Consider the following 23,146-nt stretch of genomic DNA (forward strand, 5'->3'; position numbering starts at 1 on the left):
CTGCTTTCAGCACATTTATGACATACCCGTTTACCCTTCTGAAACCCTTACTTTGAAAATGGGACTAAACACAGGAGGATGTGTTCAGGGATTTCCAACAGCAATTTTTTTTCTTTTTTAAAGATTTTACCTATTTTTAGAGAGTGGGGAAGGAAGAGAGGGAGAGAAACATCAGTGATCCAGACACGCACCAGCGGGCGGCCTTCCACAGGCCGCCGGCCGGGGACCTGGCCTCCAACCCAGCCCCGGGCCCTGCCTGGGCATCGAGCTGGTGGGATGACACCCAACCCACTGAGCCACACCAGCCAGGGCAACCATTTCTTTTTAAATGCACGTGCATTGAGAACAGCTCATCCCTTTTCTCATGTTTAACAGAAGTAGGCAGACATAAAGGCGGAGAGAACTGTCTCTGAGGTCACCTGCAGCCAAGCCTTCTGCAGACAAGCCTCTCAGATGCAGCACCCCCCACGCACCCCCGCCCCGCACACCCAAGCCCCGAGGGGAAGCAAGCCCGTGGGAGACCTGTGGTGTGTTCCCGAAAACAGACGAGAGAAGACACAGCCGCACAGTCTTACATTTATTCACACAGAGGCATAAGGGTTGGTACAAATAATAAACATTGCTTTAAATACAAATAAATAGTTCTGATTTCTAAAGGAAACAACTCGAGATAATTCAAAGTCAAGTATTTTCTAAGTTCCTATTAAAAATAGAAGACTATTTTGCATTAAGTCCCATTCCACACAACTCTTTGAGGACTTGAGGATAAAATGGCGAACTCTAGACTCTAAGAAGTCACCAGAAGGATGAGGGATGGTGCCCCCGCCCCCCTGAACCGTCCCCTAAATGGAAGGAGAGATACTTGCATCACAGATAGAGCTAATAAACGCAGAAAGTACTGAATACCTAAAGATACCTAAAAAGATTTACCTTGGGAAATGTGGCAAGAAATTCTCTGAACTCGATCTGTGAATTCTGAAACCTCCCTATGCTGATGTTTTGGATCAAGTGTCTTGAATTCATTTAGGCTCACAGGAAGACTTAAGTTCCTATAGTGAAAGCTTCCTCTTGCTAAGAAGGATAATGGTAAAAAAAAAAAAAAAAAAAGTCTGTAATCACTAAGAATGGCACCTAAGGTTTAAAAAAAAAAAAAAAAAGATTTACCCGGTAAAGAGGCAACAGTGCAACCCAGTGAAAGCAGCTGTCGACCCGGCACCGAAATGGCACAAACTAAGAGAACACACTCCTAATTCACACTTCCAAATAAACATGATGTATTTTTCTCTCCTTGTTGCCGTAAGTCATGCAGTCTGTCGAGTCTTTAAAAATGACGTAGAACACGAGGGCAGCGCCATCCGGGTGCGGGAGTGGTGCCTGCTCCCTGGACGGCGGCCCTGCACGTCCCACCTCACCCCGCACCACACAGTCCCGTTTCTCCTACACAGACCCTAAACAATGATCAATAATGTTTGATAGAGATCAATACAGAAACGTCTAAAATATATCTGAAAATATCTTTTCAGAGATATTTTCCTTTCCTATTTAGATTGACCATGACACAATTCCAAACAGAACATCTCATGCTGTAAAAACAACCTCATGCAGTAACTAAGCACATTTTAAAAGTCCCATGTTACTAACGATATTTGGTATAGAAGGCAGGATTAGATTTTTTTTAAAAATGATCACTATAGAATAAAAGTTGGATTTCCAAATAGAACTTCCATCGTGGTACAAAATTCTAAATTTGATTCTACAGTTTTGTTGGCACAAACAATTTTAAGATATACGCCATATTTTTCCTAATTGGGATTTTAAAACAATAAGCGTAATTCTTAAACAGATTACCACAACACTTACTCAAAGAACCAGCTCCCTTTTGCCAAGAACTTTTTCCTTTTCAGTCCAGTTGGAGGGATTCCCACAGTGAATTCTGGAACCACAGCTCTGAACATGACTCAACACCTCTCGCTTCCCTCCCTGTCTCTTTCATGTTGTAAAGACACTTGAGCCCAGAAAAATGTTCTATTTTCTTTTAAGACAGACAATAATAAATTTAGTTTCCTGATTTAAATAACAACATTTTTTAGTTTGCCTTTCTCTCTGGCACACGATAGTGTTTCTGGAGTTACAAATCCAAACAAACCAGACAACCCGAGCATCCCAGTGTTCAAATCACAATTTTGGATACAATCCTGTTTATTCTGGATGATGCTCAATTCCACACATACTTCAGGGTAGAAACATCCATATGAACATCCAGAAATGTTATTTTACCAAACTCTAACATGTGATTGTGCTCCATTATAGTACCAGTCACATCCACAAAGTACAAAGGCAGAGAGGATTTCAGGTGTGGAGACCAATATGCTTTTGCTGCTGTAGTAATTCGTAACCATCATCTTCGAGATTTCCAAGCTGTTCTGGAATAAGGAGTAGTCCTTTTTTTGTCTGGTGGCTTAAAGTAGGAATAAACAGGTGCTGCTGGGTACTCGGCATCGGGATTTTCTGCCATCATCTTCAGCTTTGCTTCGATGGCTTTTATCTTTGCAGTGACGCTGGAAAAAGGACAAGCAGAGGGTCAGAGTGGCCTGTGTACATTCAGAAAGTCGTGTGTATTTCATTGTCCTTGTACCTCTCATTCATACCAGAAAAGCAACAAGATACTCAAATAGGAACAGTCGAAGGCTTCACAGACAAAAGGCACACAACGAATGACTGATGCTCTTGCCTGCAGAAGGAGGTAAGCCTGAACCACCTGTTAGGTTTTTCTATGAGCCCAGACACTGTTAGGAGTACCTTGCGTATTGTCACATTTGATCTGAAGACACATAGTGTGTCTTGGCAGATAGTAGGTCCTCAGAAATAATTCGTGTTGGAATTGAAAGCAGGGTCTGGAACAGATACTTGTGCACCCTTGTTTAAAAACAGCATTATTCAAAATAGTTAAGATGTGGAAGTAAACCAAGCGTCCACTGATAGATGGATGCATAAGCAAACTATGATACATAATACATTTAAAACATTATTCAGCCTTAAAAAAGAAAGAAAATTCTGACATGTTACAACATGGATGAATCTTGAGGACATTATACTAAATGAAAAAAGCTAGTCACAAAAAGACAAACACTGTATGATTCCAGTTAATATGAGATACTCAGCCAAAATCACAGAGACAGAAAGCAGGGTGGTGGCTACTGGGGGTGGGGTGGGGGGAGGTGGGAATAAGAGGTCATTGTTTAGTGGGTGTGGAGTCTCAATTTTATAAGAAGACAAGAATTACGGAGGTGGATGGCAGGGGTGGTTGCACAATATCATGAATGTATTTAACACCACTGAACCGTACACTTAAAAACTGGGAAAAATAGTTCATGTAGCATTGAAAGCAACATGGTGAGGCAGGTTATATTCTTATGGAGGCACCGACAGGTCAGCTTAGACTGTGTTAGACACAGCCAGTGAGTGTAGGTACTGGTTGGATTTCGACTCCAAAGCCTATTCCAATAACTATTACATTGTATCACCTTTTGAATCAATGAGTAATAGCAAAAAAATAAATAAATAAATAAATAAAATCCTATAAAGTTTCTTTTAACAAGGTAGCTGTACATCTAATATGTGTTTATAAAGGCTATCATTTACAGAGTACTTATAATGAGGCAGGCACTGTGCCCACATGTTACAGGTAAAGAATCAAATGCAGAAAGGTAGCGATTGGCCCAGTTTCACACAGCCCACACACTGCAGAGCCAGAATTCAAGCCTTGCTTTTCCCTCTCCATCAGGCTGGGAGCTGAGCAGCCCTGAGTTAGGGAGAGGGAATGAGGGGACACTGCAGAAGTTGTAAGGAATTCCATCCTGATCAAGGTCATTGCTGCCTTGGACCGGAATGCTGTCCCCGGCTCCCTTTCTTTTCCATTCTTGCTGCTGTCCATGGTCTCCAGTCAGGGAGAGAAACTTGGAAGATAATGTACACATGGTCTTTTAGATCTCCTCAAAGGGCATGCATCTTCTGCACATGCTCAAATTTTATGTGAGCAGCGTAAATGAAAAAGCTACGTGACAATAAAAAAGAACACCGAGATATTACCAAGACGCACTCTGGCACTGCCTTCATTAGTGGGACAGCCAGACATTCACCCCGTGCGAGTCTCGGGGAAACGGCCTCCAGTTAGGCCTAGATGCTAACAGAAAGATATAAGCTGAGGTTCTCTGGATGAAAAAATAAACGGAAAACACTAGGTTATCTAGTAAAAAAGAAAACAAGGAAAGTAAGACACTAAAGACATGGTCCCTGTAACACGAAGATCACCCAGCAAGAATGTGGTAACCCTTTCCGAGGAGTCGTCAGATTCATGAAAACCTGTGTGGGCACCAAACTGGAACCGAGGAGTGAGCTCAGTCTTAGGGGAACGTAGCATCGTGGATACATGTTCCCAGTGAATCTACAGGAGTCATTATAAAATTTTTTAAATCTCTGGAAGTGCAAAAACAATAAACAGCACAAAATTCAGAAGTATCAATGACATTAAATTTTAATTAGTAACAAGAATAATTAATTGTAATTTACCAACTTTATCCCTCCTGCAAACATTCCAGGATCTCCTTCCCCCGTGCTTTAATGAGGCAGCTGGGCAGCTGCTGTTTGGTGCACAGGGGACTCAAGAACGGCTTTTCTGTTTGTTTTCTGTCTGGCCTTCCATCCAAACAGGCACGGCTTTCCTGATTTTATGACCGAGCACTGATTCCTAATCCTTATAAAAACTGACACTCCTTTACATGTCTTCTTTCCCTCCCCTGGAACAGGCGTTCTGAACGGTATTCCTGCATTTACAGCCTGGAGTTTCTCTGAAGTAGTAACTAAAACACTGAATTTTGAAGTCCAGTAAAACTGGTTTGCAATGCAGACTTTGCTATTTGCTAACTGTGTGATCTTGGCCAAGATATTTTACCCTTCTAAGATTCAGTTTCCTCTTACGTAAAATGAGTATAACAGGACTTTTACCAGAATTTTATAATTAAATGACATGTGGTATGTCAAGTGTTTAGCACCATGCCTGCTTCACAGTAAGCTCAATAAATCATGACTATTGTTATTGTTAAAATGTCTCCCAAGGCTACAGTGCAAAATAACCCCCCTAAAACCCAAAACTCTACTTGTGCCCAACCATGCATTTAACTTCCCCTTTCTCTACCCAACCTTTAGTTCCTTCTGTTTTGAATTAACTCCAAAGAGGTAACCGACAATTTGTTCATACTAGTACCAAACTGTTACAGTTGCTGAAATGGTACATAGAATTAAAGTGCTGCAACCAAAAATTCTGTATAAAGGAACTCACAGTTGGGGAGGCATTAGTGTGCAATTACAAATGCCAAAGAGACACGGCAGCCATTAAAATGCTTATTTTTAGGGTAGAGGCCGTGTCTGGTACACCTTTGCATTCCCAGTGCCAAGCACAATGGCTGCTATGTGGTAGGTACAGCCAGTCTTTTTTGAATGAATTCTATAAATGGGGGGTGGGGGGGGATGGGAATAGAGGAAATGTACACATTCTGGAGATTAACTGAACACATCTTTGAACTTGTTAAAAGTTAGCAGATTCTATTCTAAATTTAGAGTCTGAGGAGTTACTAAAGTAGGAGTGAAGGTTTGGGAGAGGAAACAGCGCCAGCTCTCGAAAAGGTGTCTGTGTTTCCTGCAGCACACCGTCTTACCTTAGGTTGGACTGAGTGGGCTCAGTGCTGGAGGACGGCTCAAGGCTGATCGGGAGGATCTTATCATTCTTGTTATGATCGTATCTCTGAAAGTAGGAGAAGGGAATTATTCACCTGGGCAAAAATCAGCCCTCTACTGCAGAGCATGGCATGGGCTTGGATATTTCAATCCCATCAGTATATCCTCGGCACATTTCTAGATGATTGTAGGACTGCTTTTACATTTAGAATGAATGCAAAACTCCACACAGTTTTGGCTTAAAGCTATGCCATACGTGTAGAAAAAGAAGTTTAGAAGAAGCCTCCCATCTAGCCATTAGTCTTCCTTATCCAGTAGGGAAAAAAGTTCAAGTTTCAATTTCACAGATGGTACAGATACACAGCAGGATTGCCCTCTGACATTCTTATTTCAACGGTCACGTATCACCTCTTACCATATTTATTTTGCTTCATTCAAAACACTTAAAAAATTCTGCTAGATTTTTGCAAAGTACCCAGCGTAACATTCAACTCCTAACAGGCCTGAGTGGAGAAGAAAAATAGTAACAGCTTTCAGCCACTGATACAGAAAACATTCTCCAGTAAAAGAGCAGCTTAATTTGATGTGAGATAATTACACACTTCTTGTAAAAAGTAAAAATAATATGACAGAGCAATCAGGAGCCTCTGGTCAAAAACAATCACAAGAGACGTATGGGGTGCACAGTCTCAAACGAGAGAAGGGATGAAGAATGATTTCTCCTGTGTGCCTTTTCAACGAGATGCAGAATGAGAAAATAACAGCCAGTTTGGCAAATGAGACTTGATTTTTAAATATTTTTTTTAAAAGATTTTATTAGCCCTGGCTGGCGTAGCTCAGTGGATTGAGCGCAGGCTGCAAACAAAAGCATCACAGGTTGGATTCCCAGTCAGGGCACATGCCTGGGTTGCAGGCCACGTCCCTAGTGGGGGCCAATGTGAGAGGCAACCACACATTGATGTTTCTCTCTCTCTCTCTTTCTCCCTCCCTTCCCCTCTCTTGAAAAATAAATAAATAAAATCCTTAAAATAAATAAATAAATAAATTGCTGTAATCATTAAAAAATTTATTTATTTTTAAAAAAGATTTTATTTATTTATTTTTTGAGAGGGGGAAGAGAGGGAGAAAGAGAGGGAGAGAAACATCCACATGCAAGAGATACACAGATCGATTGCCTCTTGCACGCTCCTAACTGGGAACCTGGCTGCAACCGAGGCATGGGCTCTGACTGGGAATTGAACTGGTGACACCTTGGTTTGCAGGCTGGCATCCAATCCACTGAGCCACACCAGCCAGGGCAGACTTGATTTTCTTTTAAGTAAAAAAGCTTTTGGTAATTCTCCTTGTTGTTCCTATTTTCAAGGTAATTTGCCCTAGAAATTGAGATGCTGGGACCAACTACCTGAAATACTCGTAAGAATCCAAAGCGTCTGAGCATTTTCAGCTTGGACACTGAGCTCAAATGTTTCATTTCTGACTCGACTGGGAAGCCTGCTGGGTAGAGAGTCTCGGATCAAAAACCCAGGCTATATATAGCCAAAAACTGAAGCTCCATTTTTAACTGTCACAAATCTTTTCGCAGGCAGGTCTGCCAAGGCCTCACTGCAGAAGGAAGGGAATCAACACTTGGGGTTGCTCCAGTCCCTGTACTTCACCACCTCTGTGCTGGCGAGGGCAGAAAACTATTCATTTTTTTAAATGGTCATAGCTTTTCCAGTGCATTTTCCCAAGAGACTTCCTGCGAGACGAATAAGGCAGTGTGCCACTTCTCAGGCCTTGAAGACAATACAGACACTGCAAAGTCCCAAAATAACTGAAAATAACTGGCATAATGAGATGCCAGTGTTTTGAGCACTCATACAAACAGCCTACTTCTCGAGCATTTAGAATAAACATTCAAACTCTTCACAGAATTGAGAGGCTGAGCAGAGTCTAATAATGCCTAAAGCAGCTAATTTTAAAAATAAATACATTTTCCCCCCTCCAAAGAACCACTGTAAAAAAAGATAGAGGTCTGAGTATACACATCAGCCACATGGAAAAATCAATCAAAACCAGAATCTGTGGGTATGTGGAGGAGGGAAACAATGAAGGAAACTAATCCCTCCTGAGATGTTTCTCAAAAGAAAAATCTGCCAACACACATGGTAAATACAAGCAGGAGACCAAAGGACGGCGGCTCCAGAGGTGCCGAGACTGGCGTGCCAATGGGTGAGCGGACCACTGGCTGTCGGAAGACTCGGTCAGGGTGAGCTGAGGCTGTCTTTCTGGCGCACCACACTTACCTTGACCTGAGCATGGGCCCATCGCACCACCAGCTTCTTGGACAGAGCCAGCTTGCCATTGAGACACTGGATGGCTTGCTCTGCTTCCTGTCCGGGAAAGGGGCGACAGTCAGTCAACAACTCAAATGCCCGACTAGCTGTTCACCAGGGCTTCACTAGCTCCCACGGCTGAACTAACCAAACTGCTTTTGGTAAACAACTAGCAAGGCGTTTATAATATTTAAAAAAGCAGAATAATCAAGAGGGCATGAGTCGGTTTTTTTTTGGCCAGTCAAACCCAAATCCAAATTCCGGCTCTGTCGATTACTGGCAGTGTAGTGTTTGGCAAGTCAGTCAACCTCTGAATGTTAGCTTTTTCACCTGTAACATCTGGGTAACATTTTTTTTGGTTCCTCGATGGTATGTAAGGAGTAAAAGAGCACATGTAAAGCATGGAGCATATGGGAAGTGCTCAGCCAATGTCAGCTAATGACACTCATCTTATTAGGTGACACCTTTCTACATCCTTCTGTTATTTAGGGTAGCGCCTACTAGGTCAAGAAATGGTACTGCCCCTGGACCTGAATCCTGGACTAGGGGTTGTACTCCCTGGGCCCAAAGTGAGAAAGAGTAATGGCCTCAAAGGACATATACGGGAGTAAAGAAAACCAGGCCGGAAAAAGCAGGAGTGAGTCAGAGCCTGTGGGCAAGGTGTCTGTGTGAGCCAATATGTGCACCTGGCTTTCAGAGCCAGAAGTCCCTGGCCCCTTCCCTATCAGATACAGGAGGAACAAGGTTGAAAGGAATTCCTGAAGCTGGATAATAGGCAATCTAGGACCTTCCCAGGAAGCCTGGCCGTACTTTTCCATCCTGCCAAACCTTCGCTGCTCCATGTGTATCCATGAGGCATTTGGCCAAGAGTAATCCATGTTTACTGGGGGTGAAGGCGCTGTTAAGGAACAAGAAGAGAAATGGAGACAGCGTATCTATCTGAGACCTCAGTGTGAGACCAGCAGGCACTCCCGTCTGGTTTCACCGGTGACTGTCTTACTCCTCTGGAGCCCATCGGCATGACAGTGAACAATACTTATTGAGTGCCTGCTGTGTGTCAGATGTTAAATAGTCACTGGCACCCTTGCTTCACTGTAGCACACAAAGTTAAAGGGACAGCTAAGAGAGACACTTTATTTTTAAGTTTCATGTAGTGAGTTAGAATTTACATGGCTCTCCCTATTAATTCTGTAGCATCAGCAGTAATAAAATGCCAACAGGGGACAAATGGTTTAAGAAGTAAGTTCCTATCTCTGAACCTTGTTTCAAGTTCTTGTAGTAAACACTGTTATTAAATGCCAACTGTGTTTTCATACACACCCTCATCCAGCCTCTTAACTTTCTATAAGGGAAGAAAAAGGTAGGTTTTAAATCCTCATTTTTAGATGAAAACTGAGGCCAAAGAGGTTAAGAGAATTGCCAAAAGTGAACAAATGAAGCCAGAAATGGCGGCTAGGCTCTGTGACCTCTAGGCCTGTGTTTTCAAACCAACATCTGTCCCTGGCATGACCACCGACATTGCCGTCTGTAAGAAACCTCAGCACTCATTGCTGAGGAAGAACCAAGTATTTAAAAATGCTAACCATAGCAGGCCTTCTTTCAGCTTCCCCCTGAAGCCTGAACAATTAGAACAGCAATGTATCACTTATTGCCTAGCATGGCTGCAAAAATTAAATCCCCAGCACTGGTCAGGGCAAATGACATCTCAGAACATAATGACACATACTTCTTAACAACAATGTGGCAGTTATATTGAGAAAAAACACGCATGACCTTTGTTGACACCACTCCATCTTCCTGAATGTGGTGAATATGCATGCAGAGTTATGAACACATCGCTACTGTGCCGTTTACACTTGTGAATTGCTGGGGAGAGCCTGAATAGCTAATAATTAGTCAAACACCTTAACACATGGTCGTATGATGAAATATGCAATCACCAAAAATCTTGTTGATTAGCTTTTAAATTAAGGTCTAAGTTATATCTAAAAAAATGTATAAACATTAAAGACAGATCGATGAATTTTTACATATTCATATCTACACCAGAGAAACCACAATATCATGATATAGAATGTTGATATGTATCAGGTGACAGAAAAACATTTAGTACACTTTGTGTGATAAATTGGATCATACGATCCCATTCATGTGTTATAAAGTCATACATGTTTATGTGTGCGTATGTATGAAGTCTTCCAGAGTTGTTGTTTTGTTTGTGAGAGTGTGAAGAAAGAAGAGACCAGAAACATAACTAAATATTAACAGTGATTATTTCTGGGTATTGGGCTGATAAGTCACTTATCTATAATAAACATGCTTTATTTTTATAATTAAAAATCCAGATATAATAATTCTTTTCTAAATTTAAGATTATTTATTTATTTTTAGAGAGAGGGGAAGGAAGGGAAAAAGAGAGGGACAGAAACATCACCGTGCAAGACAAACATCCATTAGTCGCCTCTTGCACGTCCCCATTTGGGGACCTGGTCCGCAACTCAGGCATGTGCCCTGACCAGGAATCGAACGGGCAATGTTTCAGTCTGCGGGACTATGCCCAACCCACTGAGCTACACCAGCCAGGACCAAATACAATTATTATTAACATAATAATAACTAGGCAATGTTCTCACATAAACCTAATAAAGTTAAAGAGAGAACTGAGATACTTGTATATATCATGATTGAGGCTGGATATCTTTTTCCTCTGTACATATTCAAATTTGCATGCACTTACTCTGAGACATTGAGAAGAAGGGTAAATTCTTAAGAAATTAAAATAAAAGAGAGTCTGTGGGTGGCTCACCACAGACAGGGAGGGCTTCGGCACCACAGCGCAGAACTACGGAAAGAAAAGGAGGCTTTGTTGGTCAGCCACCAAAGGAAAAAACAAAACAGAACAGAGAGGAGGGCGTCCGTGTGTTTAATGTGGGCGTCCCAAAGCATCTGATCAGAAAAGTGGGTCAGCCGCCTGTGTCCGCAAGCCAAGGGAGGGTAGATTTTGGAAATCATTCACTAGTTCATTTGTTTACCAAGGATCCCCTTTAGGACTCAGGGCAAGGCACACAAGGATGAATCAGACATGGCTCCTGCCCGCAAGGAACTGCTATTCTAGCAGTCAAGAGACACGCACAAATACTTGCGAGAGCGTCTAAGTACTGTGAGCGGGGGAAGGTTCAATTACCTGCTTAGTTTCAAAGTTAACGAAACAGTACCCTCTAGGCTGTCCCTCCAAAGCACCTGACTTGTGGAAGAGGAAGTCGAACTGCTTTACTGTGCCAAACTTCTGGAGGAGCTTCAGGAGATGGTATCTGTGGAGAAAGGACAGCCCATGAGTGCGCTCTGGGAGTCTGTTGGCCAATGAGCCTGAAGTGTGAGATAAAAGCAGGAGACATTTACCCCAGGGAGAAAATCTCCCGCCCCCGCTGCCTTCCTCCAAACTGCTGCGTTAGTTTATTTGGCAAACAGAGCTGTTTGCCTCTATTTGGAAAGGGAACTGGAATTGTCACCGCTGTGCGTCTGTCCAGCACAAAACACCAAACAGAAACCACGCCTAACTAACAGCTGTCTGGCCCACAAGCACCATTTGTTTTTCTTTTGGAGAAAAGCTCAAAAATAGTGTTGATTTATTTATTTTTAATTTCTTGGCAATGAAATAGTATTTGTGAATAACTACAACTCCACCAGAAACAAACACCCACACTTCAAAAGCGAAAGCCTACCGTATCTCAAAACTAAAGTAAAAAATACACATTCACACAAACAAAATAGCCCTGAAAGACTTCCCTATTAGATTTTACAGTCATTAGACCCAAATTGCACTTGTGAGAAACTCTGCCCCAAACCAAGTCACAGCTAGTGGCACTTCCATTAAGTGCTTGAGAGTTCCAATTCCTCGTGTGACTGAGCATCAGGACAGAGTGGAGCCACAGTGGGACTGGCCTGGTCTCACGCAGGGGAGGGGACCCTGGCCAGTTCCAGAAACCATCCGGCTGCGGGTGACTAACCCGCCTCAGCTGCTGGCACCGTTTATAGTCTGGACTGTGGTCCAATAAAGAACATTAAGTGGCCAAGGAAGAAATTTATTCCGAGCTCTTGTTTGTCACTCTGCCCCTCATCCCCTTCTTGGATTCCTTGCTCTGAAATGTACTTGGTTTCCACAGAGCTTTTAAGTTATTCACACAGACACAGACTAACAGGTTGCTGTGGTCAATCTCAATTCCGACTTCCTGTCATCTGATGTGAGGGTGAGACAAACCAACAGCTCTCCCATTTCCTTTTCCTTTGGCCTTCCTCCTGGCTTCCTCCGCACTATTCAAACGGAGTCAAGGCTTTCTCTAAACAATGCTGTCCCTGTGATACTAAAAAGGTATCAGGCCACATGCTAAATCTGTTATTACTGGGAATTCTAACCCACAGGGAGTCAGTAAAGCTGTCCTTACAGCCACATTTATATTCACGTTTTCTAGGAGAAACACATCGAGATTTTATTCTTGACTAAGAATCTCCTTTGGGAGGCAGACAGGTATGAAATGGATCGTACACTATACTAAATTTGACACTAACGTACACTGGCAAGCAAGCCCATTATCCCGGATCAGATGCCTGACACAGTGGAGCAAGGAGACACTATACAGGTCTTTTACTGGGACAGGATGCAGGGATCCCCAGGCATGTTGTGGATATTCATTTGGTCTTTAGACCTATTTTGAAAGAAAAAACAACCCTCTGGTTTTCAAATTCTCAACTCCCATCAGGAGACCTCAACTGCAAGTGAGAATGTAGGCGGTGATTCATCAGGGGAAAGGGAGACACCTCAAGTGCAAATTTCTGGTTTTACCTGATTTTGTGAACAGCAAGGGTAAGTCTCTGAAATACAGACAGATGGGCTGGAAGAGTCTCCCCCACCGCCTTTAATTCACAGCTGCATTTTACTCACTACCCCCATTCAAACCTTACCACTGCGCCAGTTGCCATGAATGGTGGGTCAACCCCGTTTAAAAAAAAACAAAACCCAACAATCTAAAGGGCTACTGTGGGCTGGTCATCTTTTCATTAGCTCTATTCTGCTTAATAGCAGGAAGGTAAGGCGATCGGCATTTCCTAGGAAATGAATTTTAATTTACTCAGGAAAAAAATGCCGACAGATTATTCTTTGAAAAGCTAACATTCATGTTTTGCCCGAGAACTGCGACCTTAAGATTCCAGGAACATCTGCTTAGGTCTGTGTCTTTCAACTTCTCCAGGATTTCTTTTCTTGTTTGATAATTCCTTGAAATTATCGGAACACCGAAACAAAAGGAATGAAATGTTTACTATTTTGCTTCCTGGAGATGGGGACTGCAAGCGCTGATAGTGGGGAAAAAAAAAAAAGCCTGGAGACTCTTGCTTTCACATCTGCAAGCACTTTCATCTGCTGCTGGAGTGCGGGAGGGCTCCCCGCTCCTGGGGCCTGCTGTGCTCCAGGAAGTGCGGGCCCTGCGGCGGCCAGGAGCTGGAGGAGGACTGTACCAGCAACTGAAACCAGTGCTTTCTGTAATGGGTCTTTAAAATGGCCTTCTTTCTTAAAGAAATTAATTAATTTATTTTTCTTTATTTTTCTTGTCGACACTATTACAGATGCCCCTATTTCCTGCCTCCACCCAGCCCCCGCCTCCCCTTCCTTCTGGCTATCACCACACTGTTGTGTGTCTATGGGCTATGCATCTATGTTCTCTGGCCAATCCGTTCACCTTCTTTCATCCTGTCCCCCCTTCGTCCTCCTCCTCAGATAAGCAATTAGCCTATACAAGTGTTGAATCAACTGTGTCAAAAATTATATTAGGCATGTAGACTATCCAGATGAACACAACCAGGTCCCTGCCTTCAAGGGCCCCGCATTCTGGCTGGAAGAGCTACGTAATCAAACAATGACAAAACAGTGGCAAGCTTGCACACAGAGGGATACAGGTAAGCATGAAGAGGAAGAGGACCAATTGTGGTTTGTGAATGTCAAGTGCACAGACATAAGGTGAAAAAGAATTGGATCAACTGAAGAGAGTGGCAGCAAGAGATGAGACTGCAAGGCAGACTGGGGACAGGCTGTGACAAGTGGTGTGCCCAGTGCGGGAATTTGACTTTGATGACGTAGGCAATGACAAGGAAGCCAAGGAAATGACATTTAAGATGATTTTTAGTGCACACTTTGTTTCAAAGAAATCTTTCTAAACTTACACAAATTGTTACGTGGTGGGACTTTATGTTCTATGCTCTGTATGTAATAGATGGGTCTTACTGTGTTTCAGATTTAAGCAAGCAAACAGTAAAGATTGTGTCATGCAAACCAAGTCATGAAAAGCAGTATGGGAAACAGGAAGGGAAGGGCCGACAGGGAAAGAGGGGTTTCTTCAGGAGTACACACATTGCCCCGTCACGTTAATGCATTTACTCTTCCTCGCATTCCACTTTATCCATGAAAGTCTGTATCAGGACATTTCCACCCCGGTGACTCTCGACTGCTTTCGAGTTTCCTTACTGTAGCCCAAATTGTCTCCCCACCTCCGGCTATCCCAGTGATCAGTGTGGGCAAGATCCTTTTACATTTCTGAGGCAAGAGACATCTGAACTCTCCACTCCTCTTCAATTACTTTTTCTTCATCTCTGACTCACCACTGGTCTCCAAGTTCACTGTCACTATCTAGGTCATATAATGGCAGATCTGTAGCGAGTCTTCATCTTCAGTCTTTGCCCCTCCAATTAATCCTTACTGATGTTGATACCATTCTAAAAACATCACTTTATGTCAGTCTCCTACTAAATACCCACAGTGAGTCTCTTCTACATGGAATTCACACTTGTTTGAATGAATCTTTTTTATTTGTTTCCAAAGATTTTATTTATTTATTTTTAGAGAATGGGGAAGGGAGGGAGAAAGGGAAAAACACCAATGTGTGGTTGCCTCTTGCATGCTCCCTACTGGGGACCTAGTCCACAACCCAGGCATGTTCCCTGACTGGGAATCAAACCAGGACTTTTTGGTTCACAGGCCCGCGCACAATCCACTGAGCTACACCAGTCAGGGCTTGGATGAATTTTAAAGGCTGTCTTAATCTGATAGTATCCAACTATTTTCATCATCATTTAGTATTCAACCTCTCCTATAGTAAAAAAAGGTCTTCCTGATATTCTGCTCACACAACAATCTTTTGCATTACTACCTTTATTTACGATTTGCCATCCATTTAGAATGCCCCTTTTTTTAGAATTTCTCTTAGCTTTATTCTGGCTCATGCTTCTCCTTGTGCCTAATGCTATGAGTATTAGTTTGGCTTTCCACATAGCACATTTAGTATTAGAAAAAGAAAGCAGTATTCACTCTTTTAGAGGAAACTGCAGTGTGGAAAACAGACAATATCTAAGGACATGAACTTCTCAGCTTTTCTAATGAAGGCATTAGTAATGATATTTAGAGGTGTTGCTTTAACTTTACAGTTAGATTAGGTCTTGTCATTTAAAAGAAGTCCTTACATTTAAACATTTAGAATAGGATGCTTTAGGTTATAACTATTTCATTATGTGGACTACCATAATTATTATCTATTTGTGCAAGGAGCACTATATTAGGCAGTGGAAAACCAAGTCAACCGACAACTGTTCCTGTAGAAGAAGGAAAATATCTGTTCCACTTGCTTCACAAGGTTGTTTGAGCTTAAATAAGAGGAACTAATAGAATATTAGAGCTAGAAGAAACATTCAGATCATTTAGTTGAATATTCTCTTTATGAATAAGAAATATGAAGTATAATGTAGTTGACAAGAATCAGCATTCAGTAGAAAGAACATGGGTTTGGAAAGTGCTACCTCCATAAATAAGAACAGGTCATCATTCCCTGAAATCCAAATGCCTGAGATCTAGTCAGTCACTTCGACATTCCTAGCCTCTAGCATGGCCCTCAGACGGGCAGCACTGCAACCGCAGAGTGAACACAAACGAGAAGCAGGATATCGGAGTGACGGAGAGTCACTCTAATGCACACACCGTGGAGGAGACGGATGGATATCCTCCTGTAACTTGAGCATGACTCAGATTAATGATTAATAAGCACACACACATAGGATTACTACAAAAAACTGAGTGGAACAGTTTTTAACTGTTGCTGTTTTACATACTCCTGTAACCATTCATGACAGTAAAAACACACTATAACTTGTCTTCTAACAAGAGGTAAGTAGGAAAGCATTTCTGTAAGAGGGGTATTCAAATCAGTTTATAAAAGAGATCAGGGAGAAGGACGGCAAAGCATATGAACAGGCAGAGGAAGGAGAGATCAGAAAGGTTTTGCTGAATGGGAAGCAGCAGGAACTAGTACCAGTTTGTCGGTGGGGTGTCCGTTTAGGAAAACCAGAGGGTGCTCTGCAAACTTCTGTCGAGAGTCATAAGAAGTCCAGAGATCTGGATTCAAATTATACTCTCTGAGACTGGAGCATAAGACAGGTACCACAAGATCACATAAGGTACGTCATTTAATCCCTTCAATGTTTGTGAATGACTGCATTTTAATAATTAGTCTGGGCTATTACCTACCTTGAGAGGAACAGGATCCAGAAGTTTATGTGGTTCAAAAACTTGGAAGGAAACCACATATTTCTGTAAGACCTACCATACTAAAAGGTTACCTTTCATTGCTATAATTAAGTAAACTAAATGAAGTAATACTAATCATTTCATGCTAATCATAAGCTATGATTGGTAGTTATGTCTTTAAAAGAGATTTATTACTATTTAATAAATCTGTTTAATAGAAGAAAATGTTTTCAAATAAGGAATCCACAGAGGAAAAGGAGTAAAAGTGATCTCTAGTCACATGGGTGGGTAGCCCCAGTGAGGCCCCAACCTGCAGGCTGGTGCTTGTCATCCACCTTTAGCCTGATGTAAAAAGAGCAGAACAACCAGTGGAAAAGTTTTGATTTGATGTTCCTATTAATGCTGTAACTGAGGAAAACATTCATATACCCAGCTTATGACAATAAACTGAGCTGGCGGATGCCCGTGGGAACCTCCCTGTCAAGCAGCAGGACAGAACTAGGGTCTCATTACAGGGAGGTGCGGCCAAAACAATGAGCACCGTTTCCAGGCCCCAGATTTCCATCCAGACGAGCAGAGGTGGGAATGGAAACCATGCTCGGGAGCACCCCTCTCAGCAAGGGTTTTAGATGGAAAAAGTTTCTCTGATCAACACACATTAACAGAGAGGTTGGGCAGATTCACACACTCATCCTCAAAGCCAGGAGCCGTAAAGAGAAGCAATATCGACGCACAGTCTGTATTTTAGGGCCTTCATACCAAGGTCACATAATATGGGGTAACACATTAACTACCATCATGATTTCCAGAGGGACCCAGCAATATCTACCTTTAGGTGATTTGAGCTTGAGCAGGTTCAAGGAACTAACCTTTTCTGCCATGATACATTGGTTTACATTGCTTTTCCTGTCTCTTAATTCCACCCCTTTATGTATCTCCTCTTGTCCCAGACTCTGTAGGTCCCTTAGTCTCTTCTTCCTCCCTTTTAACACTATTACAAAGGAGTAACTTCTAGGACTGATGATATCCTCCACGCTTACTTTAAGCATTGGCCCCATCCAGCTCAATCCATTCATTCTTACTACCCTGGCACTAACCACCACTCTGTCCCTACTGAACAACCGAGGGAGGGGAAAAACCTCTCCATTCTCTTTGCTAAGAAATGCCGTTCCACTATAACATCTGCAATGGAAAGTGAGCAGTCGAAACAATTCAATTAGCTTTGTGCCCATGGTGGGCAAAGCACTTCTACCTCCTGAGCCTCGGTCTCCTTCACGGTGGGTTAAGAGGGCTGGACATACCAGAGGTCTCCATGCGGCTGCAAGGAGTCCTTCCAGGGACTGTTACAGAGAGGGCAGCAGTTACCAAACGGCTCTGGGAGCGCCTCTTCTCCCCTCCAGTCAGAGCAGCTCTGAGCTTTTACTTCATACACAGGTTCTGATTGCTTTGAGACAAGGTTGCTCAGATTTTAAAAGTTTGAAAACTGCTTAGCATGGGGCAGTTGGTTTCATGCATCCATTGAATGAATGAAAAGGGACTGCCGTGATCTCTAAGGTCCCTGACCTCCCGTGGCTATCTAACATGAGTTCGAGTCGAGCGCTGCCTGTTTGGGAAGGTACTGAGAGTTCTTCCGCTTGCGTCTCCTTTCTGAAAGAGTCATGCCCCAGGCTCATTCTAGAAAATAATTTCCTGGTCACCAGGTACAAGGGTTCAAATAGCTCAAAACAGGAGAACATCTTTGGCAAGTAGAAAAAAGTACACAGTTTAAAGGCTATTCGAGTCTATGTCTTTGCAGTAAAAGAGCCCAAATGTAACAAAATATCAAGATAACACGATGATAAGCTAAGAACAACATCCCATTCCCTTTAAAAACAATGAAAACATGAGCAAAAGGGTTAACCCATATCCTAAAACACTTGAAAATTCTTCTGAACATCATCACTGCCAATATAACAATTTTTAGGTAATAATCAAGATGACTCTGACTCACTCTGTGATTTTGGGGTCCAGGTTGCCGATCCATAACCGGTGCCCCTCCTGCAGGGAACCCTCTGACAGGATGGATGCGTTCTCCAGGGGAAGGGTTTTGGTTTCTGCTTCCATCAATCTCTATAAAATACTACAGGAAATGTGAACATTCAGGCAGGAGAAAAGAAACACTGTGAATATGAGACATCAAATTCAGTTCCACAAACATTTATTCAAGGAGGGCATGTCCTGGGCAGTCCTTCAAAGGCCTCAGTTCTTCCACAGCCAGGGCCCCAGCACCAAGTCCCTTGGGACAGCTCCTCCTGCAGCTAGAAAGCAACAGCTTCCTTTTAAGGTGAAAGAGGCGTGGTCCTGCATGTAGAAACTAAAGCTTCACTCTTCTGAAGCCAGAGGCCCACCGGGCAGGAGGCCAAAGTCTCTGCAGTCTCTATGACTGCTTGATGCTCCAGTGTAACAACTATCATCCAAAATGAGCTTTGGAAACTACCAGAAAGAGAATCTTAATGACACTGAAGGAGATGGCTAGGTAACGGCAGTAGCGCTTCTTGTTCCCATGGAAGAGGCAATGTAGGAAATTTAAGGCCACAGATTTTAGAGTTAGAACTGAGTTTGAAAGCAAGTTGTGTTTAGAGGCCTAAACATTCTAGGCCTCTGTTTCCTCATTTATATAGATGGAGATAACCGTTCTTATTTTATAGAGCCACTGTGAGGATGAATAAAAGTGTGTGAAAAAAAATTACTAAACACTGCATCAGACAACAGTAAATAATCAATAAACATTAGCTATTTTCATATTTACTAAATTTTGAGATGCCAGCTCAAAATTTACTATTTTGAGACACGGGGAAGAAGACTTCCTCCGTAGTTATTCCATTTCTACCATTTACCATCTAGCTCTGTAACCTTGGGCAAATTACTTCAGTACTCCGTGTCTCAGTTTTCCATCTGTAAAATGGGAATAACAACTCGTAAGAGTTGTGCAGATTCACTGAGTTAATACACCTAGTGCACCTAAGAAGCATTCAATTAGTTCTAGCTTAAATTATTCCTAGTCTTAGTTCTTGAAATGTCTCATCTCACAGACAAAAAAGGAAGATGAAGATTATGATGGAGACAGTAGAGGACAGAGCAAACAGCTGGTGTCTGAAGACCAGGTTTCAAATTTTGGCATTTCCACTGCTTCTCTCTAAGCTTCATTTTCCACGTCTCTATATAATAAATCTTGCCCTGCTTATACCTTACAGTTGCTGAAAGGACCACAAATGAGATGCCAGCTATAAAATAAAGCATCAATAAGTGTATAATGTGGCGGAAAAAGAAAAGAGGCCTGGGAAGATGGCGGGCTGTGCCAGACTTCAGAACTCCCTGCAAGAAAAACACGTGTCCTGTGTAATCAGAAGGGCCTCGGAAGTCAGTGCGCAGGAACTGTCTCCATAACAACAACTGACAGACGCGCACACTGCCATGGCCTCCCATCATCCGGGCACAGCCTGTGAAGCCCCACACGGCAAGCAGCCCGGAGGCAGCTGTTTCTTGACGGTGTTCATCCATCCCCACACAAGGCTACTTCCTTCCCCACTCCCGTGTGCAATCTGTCCAGCAATGTGTGATAAGCAGCCACCGACCGCTGAACCCTGGGCTTTGTGCTGACAATAGAGAAGTGAGTAAGCCGTAGCTCTTGCTCTTACTTCCTGAGAGAAACGTGAATGACACATAAATGAAATCCCAGGAGTGGAAAACAGGGGAGGAGAACCCTTTTGTCTTCTCTCTGCTTTCCATTCCTCCTCCTTTCTTACATATCCTTCATCCAAAAAAAAAAAAAATGCATTGAGGTTCTCCTTTCTAGGTATTGCCTAGGTACTGAGGACAGAGCAGTGGACAGGCAAGGCCTCTGCCAGCAGGGTGGTTGGTTATATTTGCAGGAGGGGCAAGACAAAACACAAGCAAAACAAACAAGATGTAATTTGTGAGAAGAGCCGCAAACACAATGAAGCAAGGTGATTCCACGCAGAGACTGGGGCTGGACTACTTTAGAGCCAGCGGAGCAGAAAGGCCTCTACAGGGCACATTTGGGACAAGACCTGAATGATAGGACCTTCTAATTTCCTCAGGTCTAAAAACAGCAATGACACCAACAGCTACTTAGTATCACAGGAGGGTACCATTTTTAGTGGGACAGGCAATAGACCCAAAAGGTTTGCATTCAAATTCTGGTTTTTGCACTCAGTTACTGTGTAACTTTGGTTAGTCACGATCTCCTCCCCGAGGCATCCTCTCCTCGGAAAAGTTTTCCGTAATAGAGTGAGCTCCTTGTCGGTCTCCAACACAGCCACCTTTTTCTTTCCATACGATACCAGTTCATTTACTGTTACTTACTCTTTTAGCTTGTTTCCCTCACTAGAGTGTACGCTGCTAGAGGACAGGGCCTTGCCTATTTTAATCATGGTTCTCGTGCTAGCAAGGCTCACGGTGGGTACACAATATTTACTAAACCATTGACGAAGCGAGCCACTTCTCTACCAGGAGCCTCAGTTTCTTCTTCCTAGAACGGCACAAGTATTCCTATTTCATGGGTCGTTAGGAGGCTTAGATAAGACACTATCTGTGGCCACTCACCACAGAGCTTTTTGAGGAATGGTATAATGTAAGGAGAAATCAAGACAGCATGAGACTCTCAAAATCCTTTGAGTCTGCATGGGCGACAACCCCCTAAGACTTTCAATAGAATTGGTGAAAACACGTTTTCATCTCTCCTCCCAGCTAAGCTGCAACAATCCTGGGAGCCAGGAGTAGTCATATGGCGAAAATGAAGTGCAGAGAAACAACGGCACTTGTTCCTAAAAGCTAACTGGAACGGCGGGGTCAAGCCTGGAACCCCGGCTTCCCGATCCAGGCCGCGAATTTCTAGATGCGATGGGTCACTACGCGGATGGTTATTTCCGGGCCAGCGGCGGGACAATCCGGGGCGGGGCCTGAGAAGCGTCTTCTAGGGCAGTCTACTCCAGGAGGCCCTCCCGGGACGACGCTGTGGTGCAGGGGCACGGACTCACCTTTTAGCCTCGGCGTCTTCCCCTCGGCTCATGCCCCCCCAAACAAGCTCCGACCCCACGGTCGACCAAGCTCAAGACGCGTCCGCCTCAACCGTCCGCGTAGCCAGGCCGCGGGTGACGCACTACGCCTGCGCCGCCGCCCCGCCCCGTGACGTCAGGACGTCAGCGCCGCCGCAGCCGTCGCCGTGCTCACGAGAGTGTTTTCCCAGTATCGCGGGTGGTAGCTGGTGAGTGGCCTCGGCAGAACATCGACGCACACGTGGGGTCCCGGTGCCAGAGACTTCTAATCAAGGACTTCTCAGGGATCTTAGGGGGCCTGATCATGGTTCCCCGACACATTCCATTCGAGTCCCGCTTGACCTTTAAGGCTGGGGACGGGACCTGTCGCACCAGAGCAAGTCTCTCCGGTTGGGGGCGGAACATGTCTCATCAGCTAGGAGCTTCGAGGATTTTGGGTCTATGTGTGTGTGTGGTGAGGGGGGGGTTCGCTTACTAAATTGTAGCCACTACTTAGTAGCCCACCGCCATGGGTGTAGATATTACTACCGTGATACAGAAACGGAAGCTGAGAGACAATTTTATCAGGATCACGTGGCTAGTAATTAATGCAGCTTAAATTCCAAAGCCTCAACTTTTAACCATTACTCTGTGCCGTCCAGTGGCGAAACAGTTGTCATCTCAGTAGCCCTTCTCTGGTTACAAAGTGCTTCTGCAGCCATTATCTCATTTGATTGACCTGCACCCGGGACAAATGGTATTGCCATTCCCCTTGAACAGATCAGATAGAGATCCAGAGAGCTCGACCTGGCTCAGGTCATATACCTAGTAAGTGCTGGAACCAAGACCCTTTTCCAGATCTTCTCCGAGTTTGGTGCCCTTTCTTTTTGCCACATTCTGTTGCATTTCTCAGGATCTTGGAAAGTTTTATAATTGGAAAGAATGAAAACCTGGCCCGACCCTTTATTTTACAGTCGAGGAAACAAAACATAGGTAGGAGAAGCGACTTGATACAATTCACATATCGGTAGTAGAGCCGCCACAAATGCATTTTGGATACAAGGTGGTTATGAATCTAAAGAGAATGGTTGGCAAGGAATGACGAGATAGGAATATTGGAATCCAGACTTCCTATCTCGTCCACCTTTACAAGGTCTAATCCCTCCTTTGGCTGTGCCAGGGACGTTATGCAGTCAGATCCTGTAACTTCCAGTGGCCCTGAATTTAGAGAAAAACATGTCCTGCCATCTCTAAGTGAAAACTGGGCAAACCAAAAGATAATTGAAGCAGTGGTAGGAAATAAAGCTCAGGACCTAACTGTCTGAGGCTTAGGTTTCAATTCTGGTGCCAGCATTGTGACCTTGGTCAAGAACTTAATTTCTCTAGACTTTCATTCATGTATCCATCTCATTTACTCAGTGTCTTCTGTGCTCAGGAACTGTGCTAGGCACTGGGGCTACAGCAGTGAGCAAGGCAGCCACAGGTCAGTCCTTGTAGTG

The 23,146-nt window shown here is 43.5% G+C and overlaps 2 protein-coding genes across 2 annotated transcripts in view; one reads left to right on the plus strand and one right to left on the minus strand.

Annotated features, from left to right (window-relative positions):
- Window positions 1–564: 564 nt before the first annotated feature.
- Window positions 565–21,789, minus strand: RBM18 (RNA binding motif protein 18). Its single transcript, XM_045840376.1, has 6 exons — window positions 21,651–21,789; window positions 18,602–18,730; window positions 11,233–11,359; window positions 8,019–8,105; window positions 5,715–5,800; window positions 565–2,558 (listed from the first exon to the last, which is right to left on the minus strand). Exons 2-6 carry the CDS (start codon window positions 18,712–18,714, stop codon window positions 2,399–2,401), a joined length of 573 nt encoding a protein of 190 aa, XP_045696332.1. The 5' UTR covers window positions 18,715–18,730; window positions 21,651–21,789; the 3' UTR covers window positions 565–2,398.
- Window positions 21,733–23,146, plus strand: part of MRRF (mitochondrial ribosome recycling factor) — a 50,784-nt gene continuing 49,370 nt past the window's right edge. The window contains exon 1 of the mRNA XM_045840374.1: window positions 21,733–21,877. The gene's annotated coding sequence lies outside the window, so the exon portion shown is untranslated. The remainder of the gene's footprint in view (window positions 21,878–23,146) is intronic.

Source organism: Phyllostomus hastatus, unplaced genomic scaffold (assembly GCF_019186645.2).
Source record: "Phyllostomus hastatus isolate PE091 unplaced genomic scaffold, TTU_PhHast_1.1 phas_contig_34, whole genome shotgun sequence".
Classification (NCBI taxonomy): Eukaryota; Metazoa; Chordata; class Mammalia; order Chiroptera; family Phyllostomidae; genus Phyllostomus; species Phyllostomus hastatus.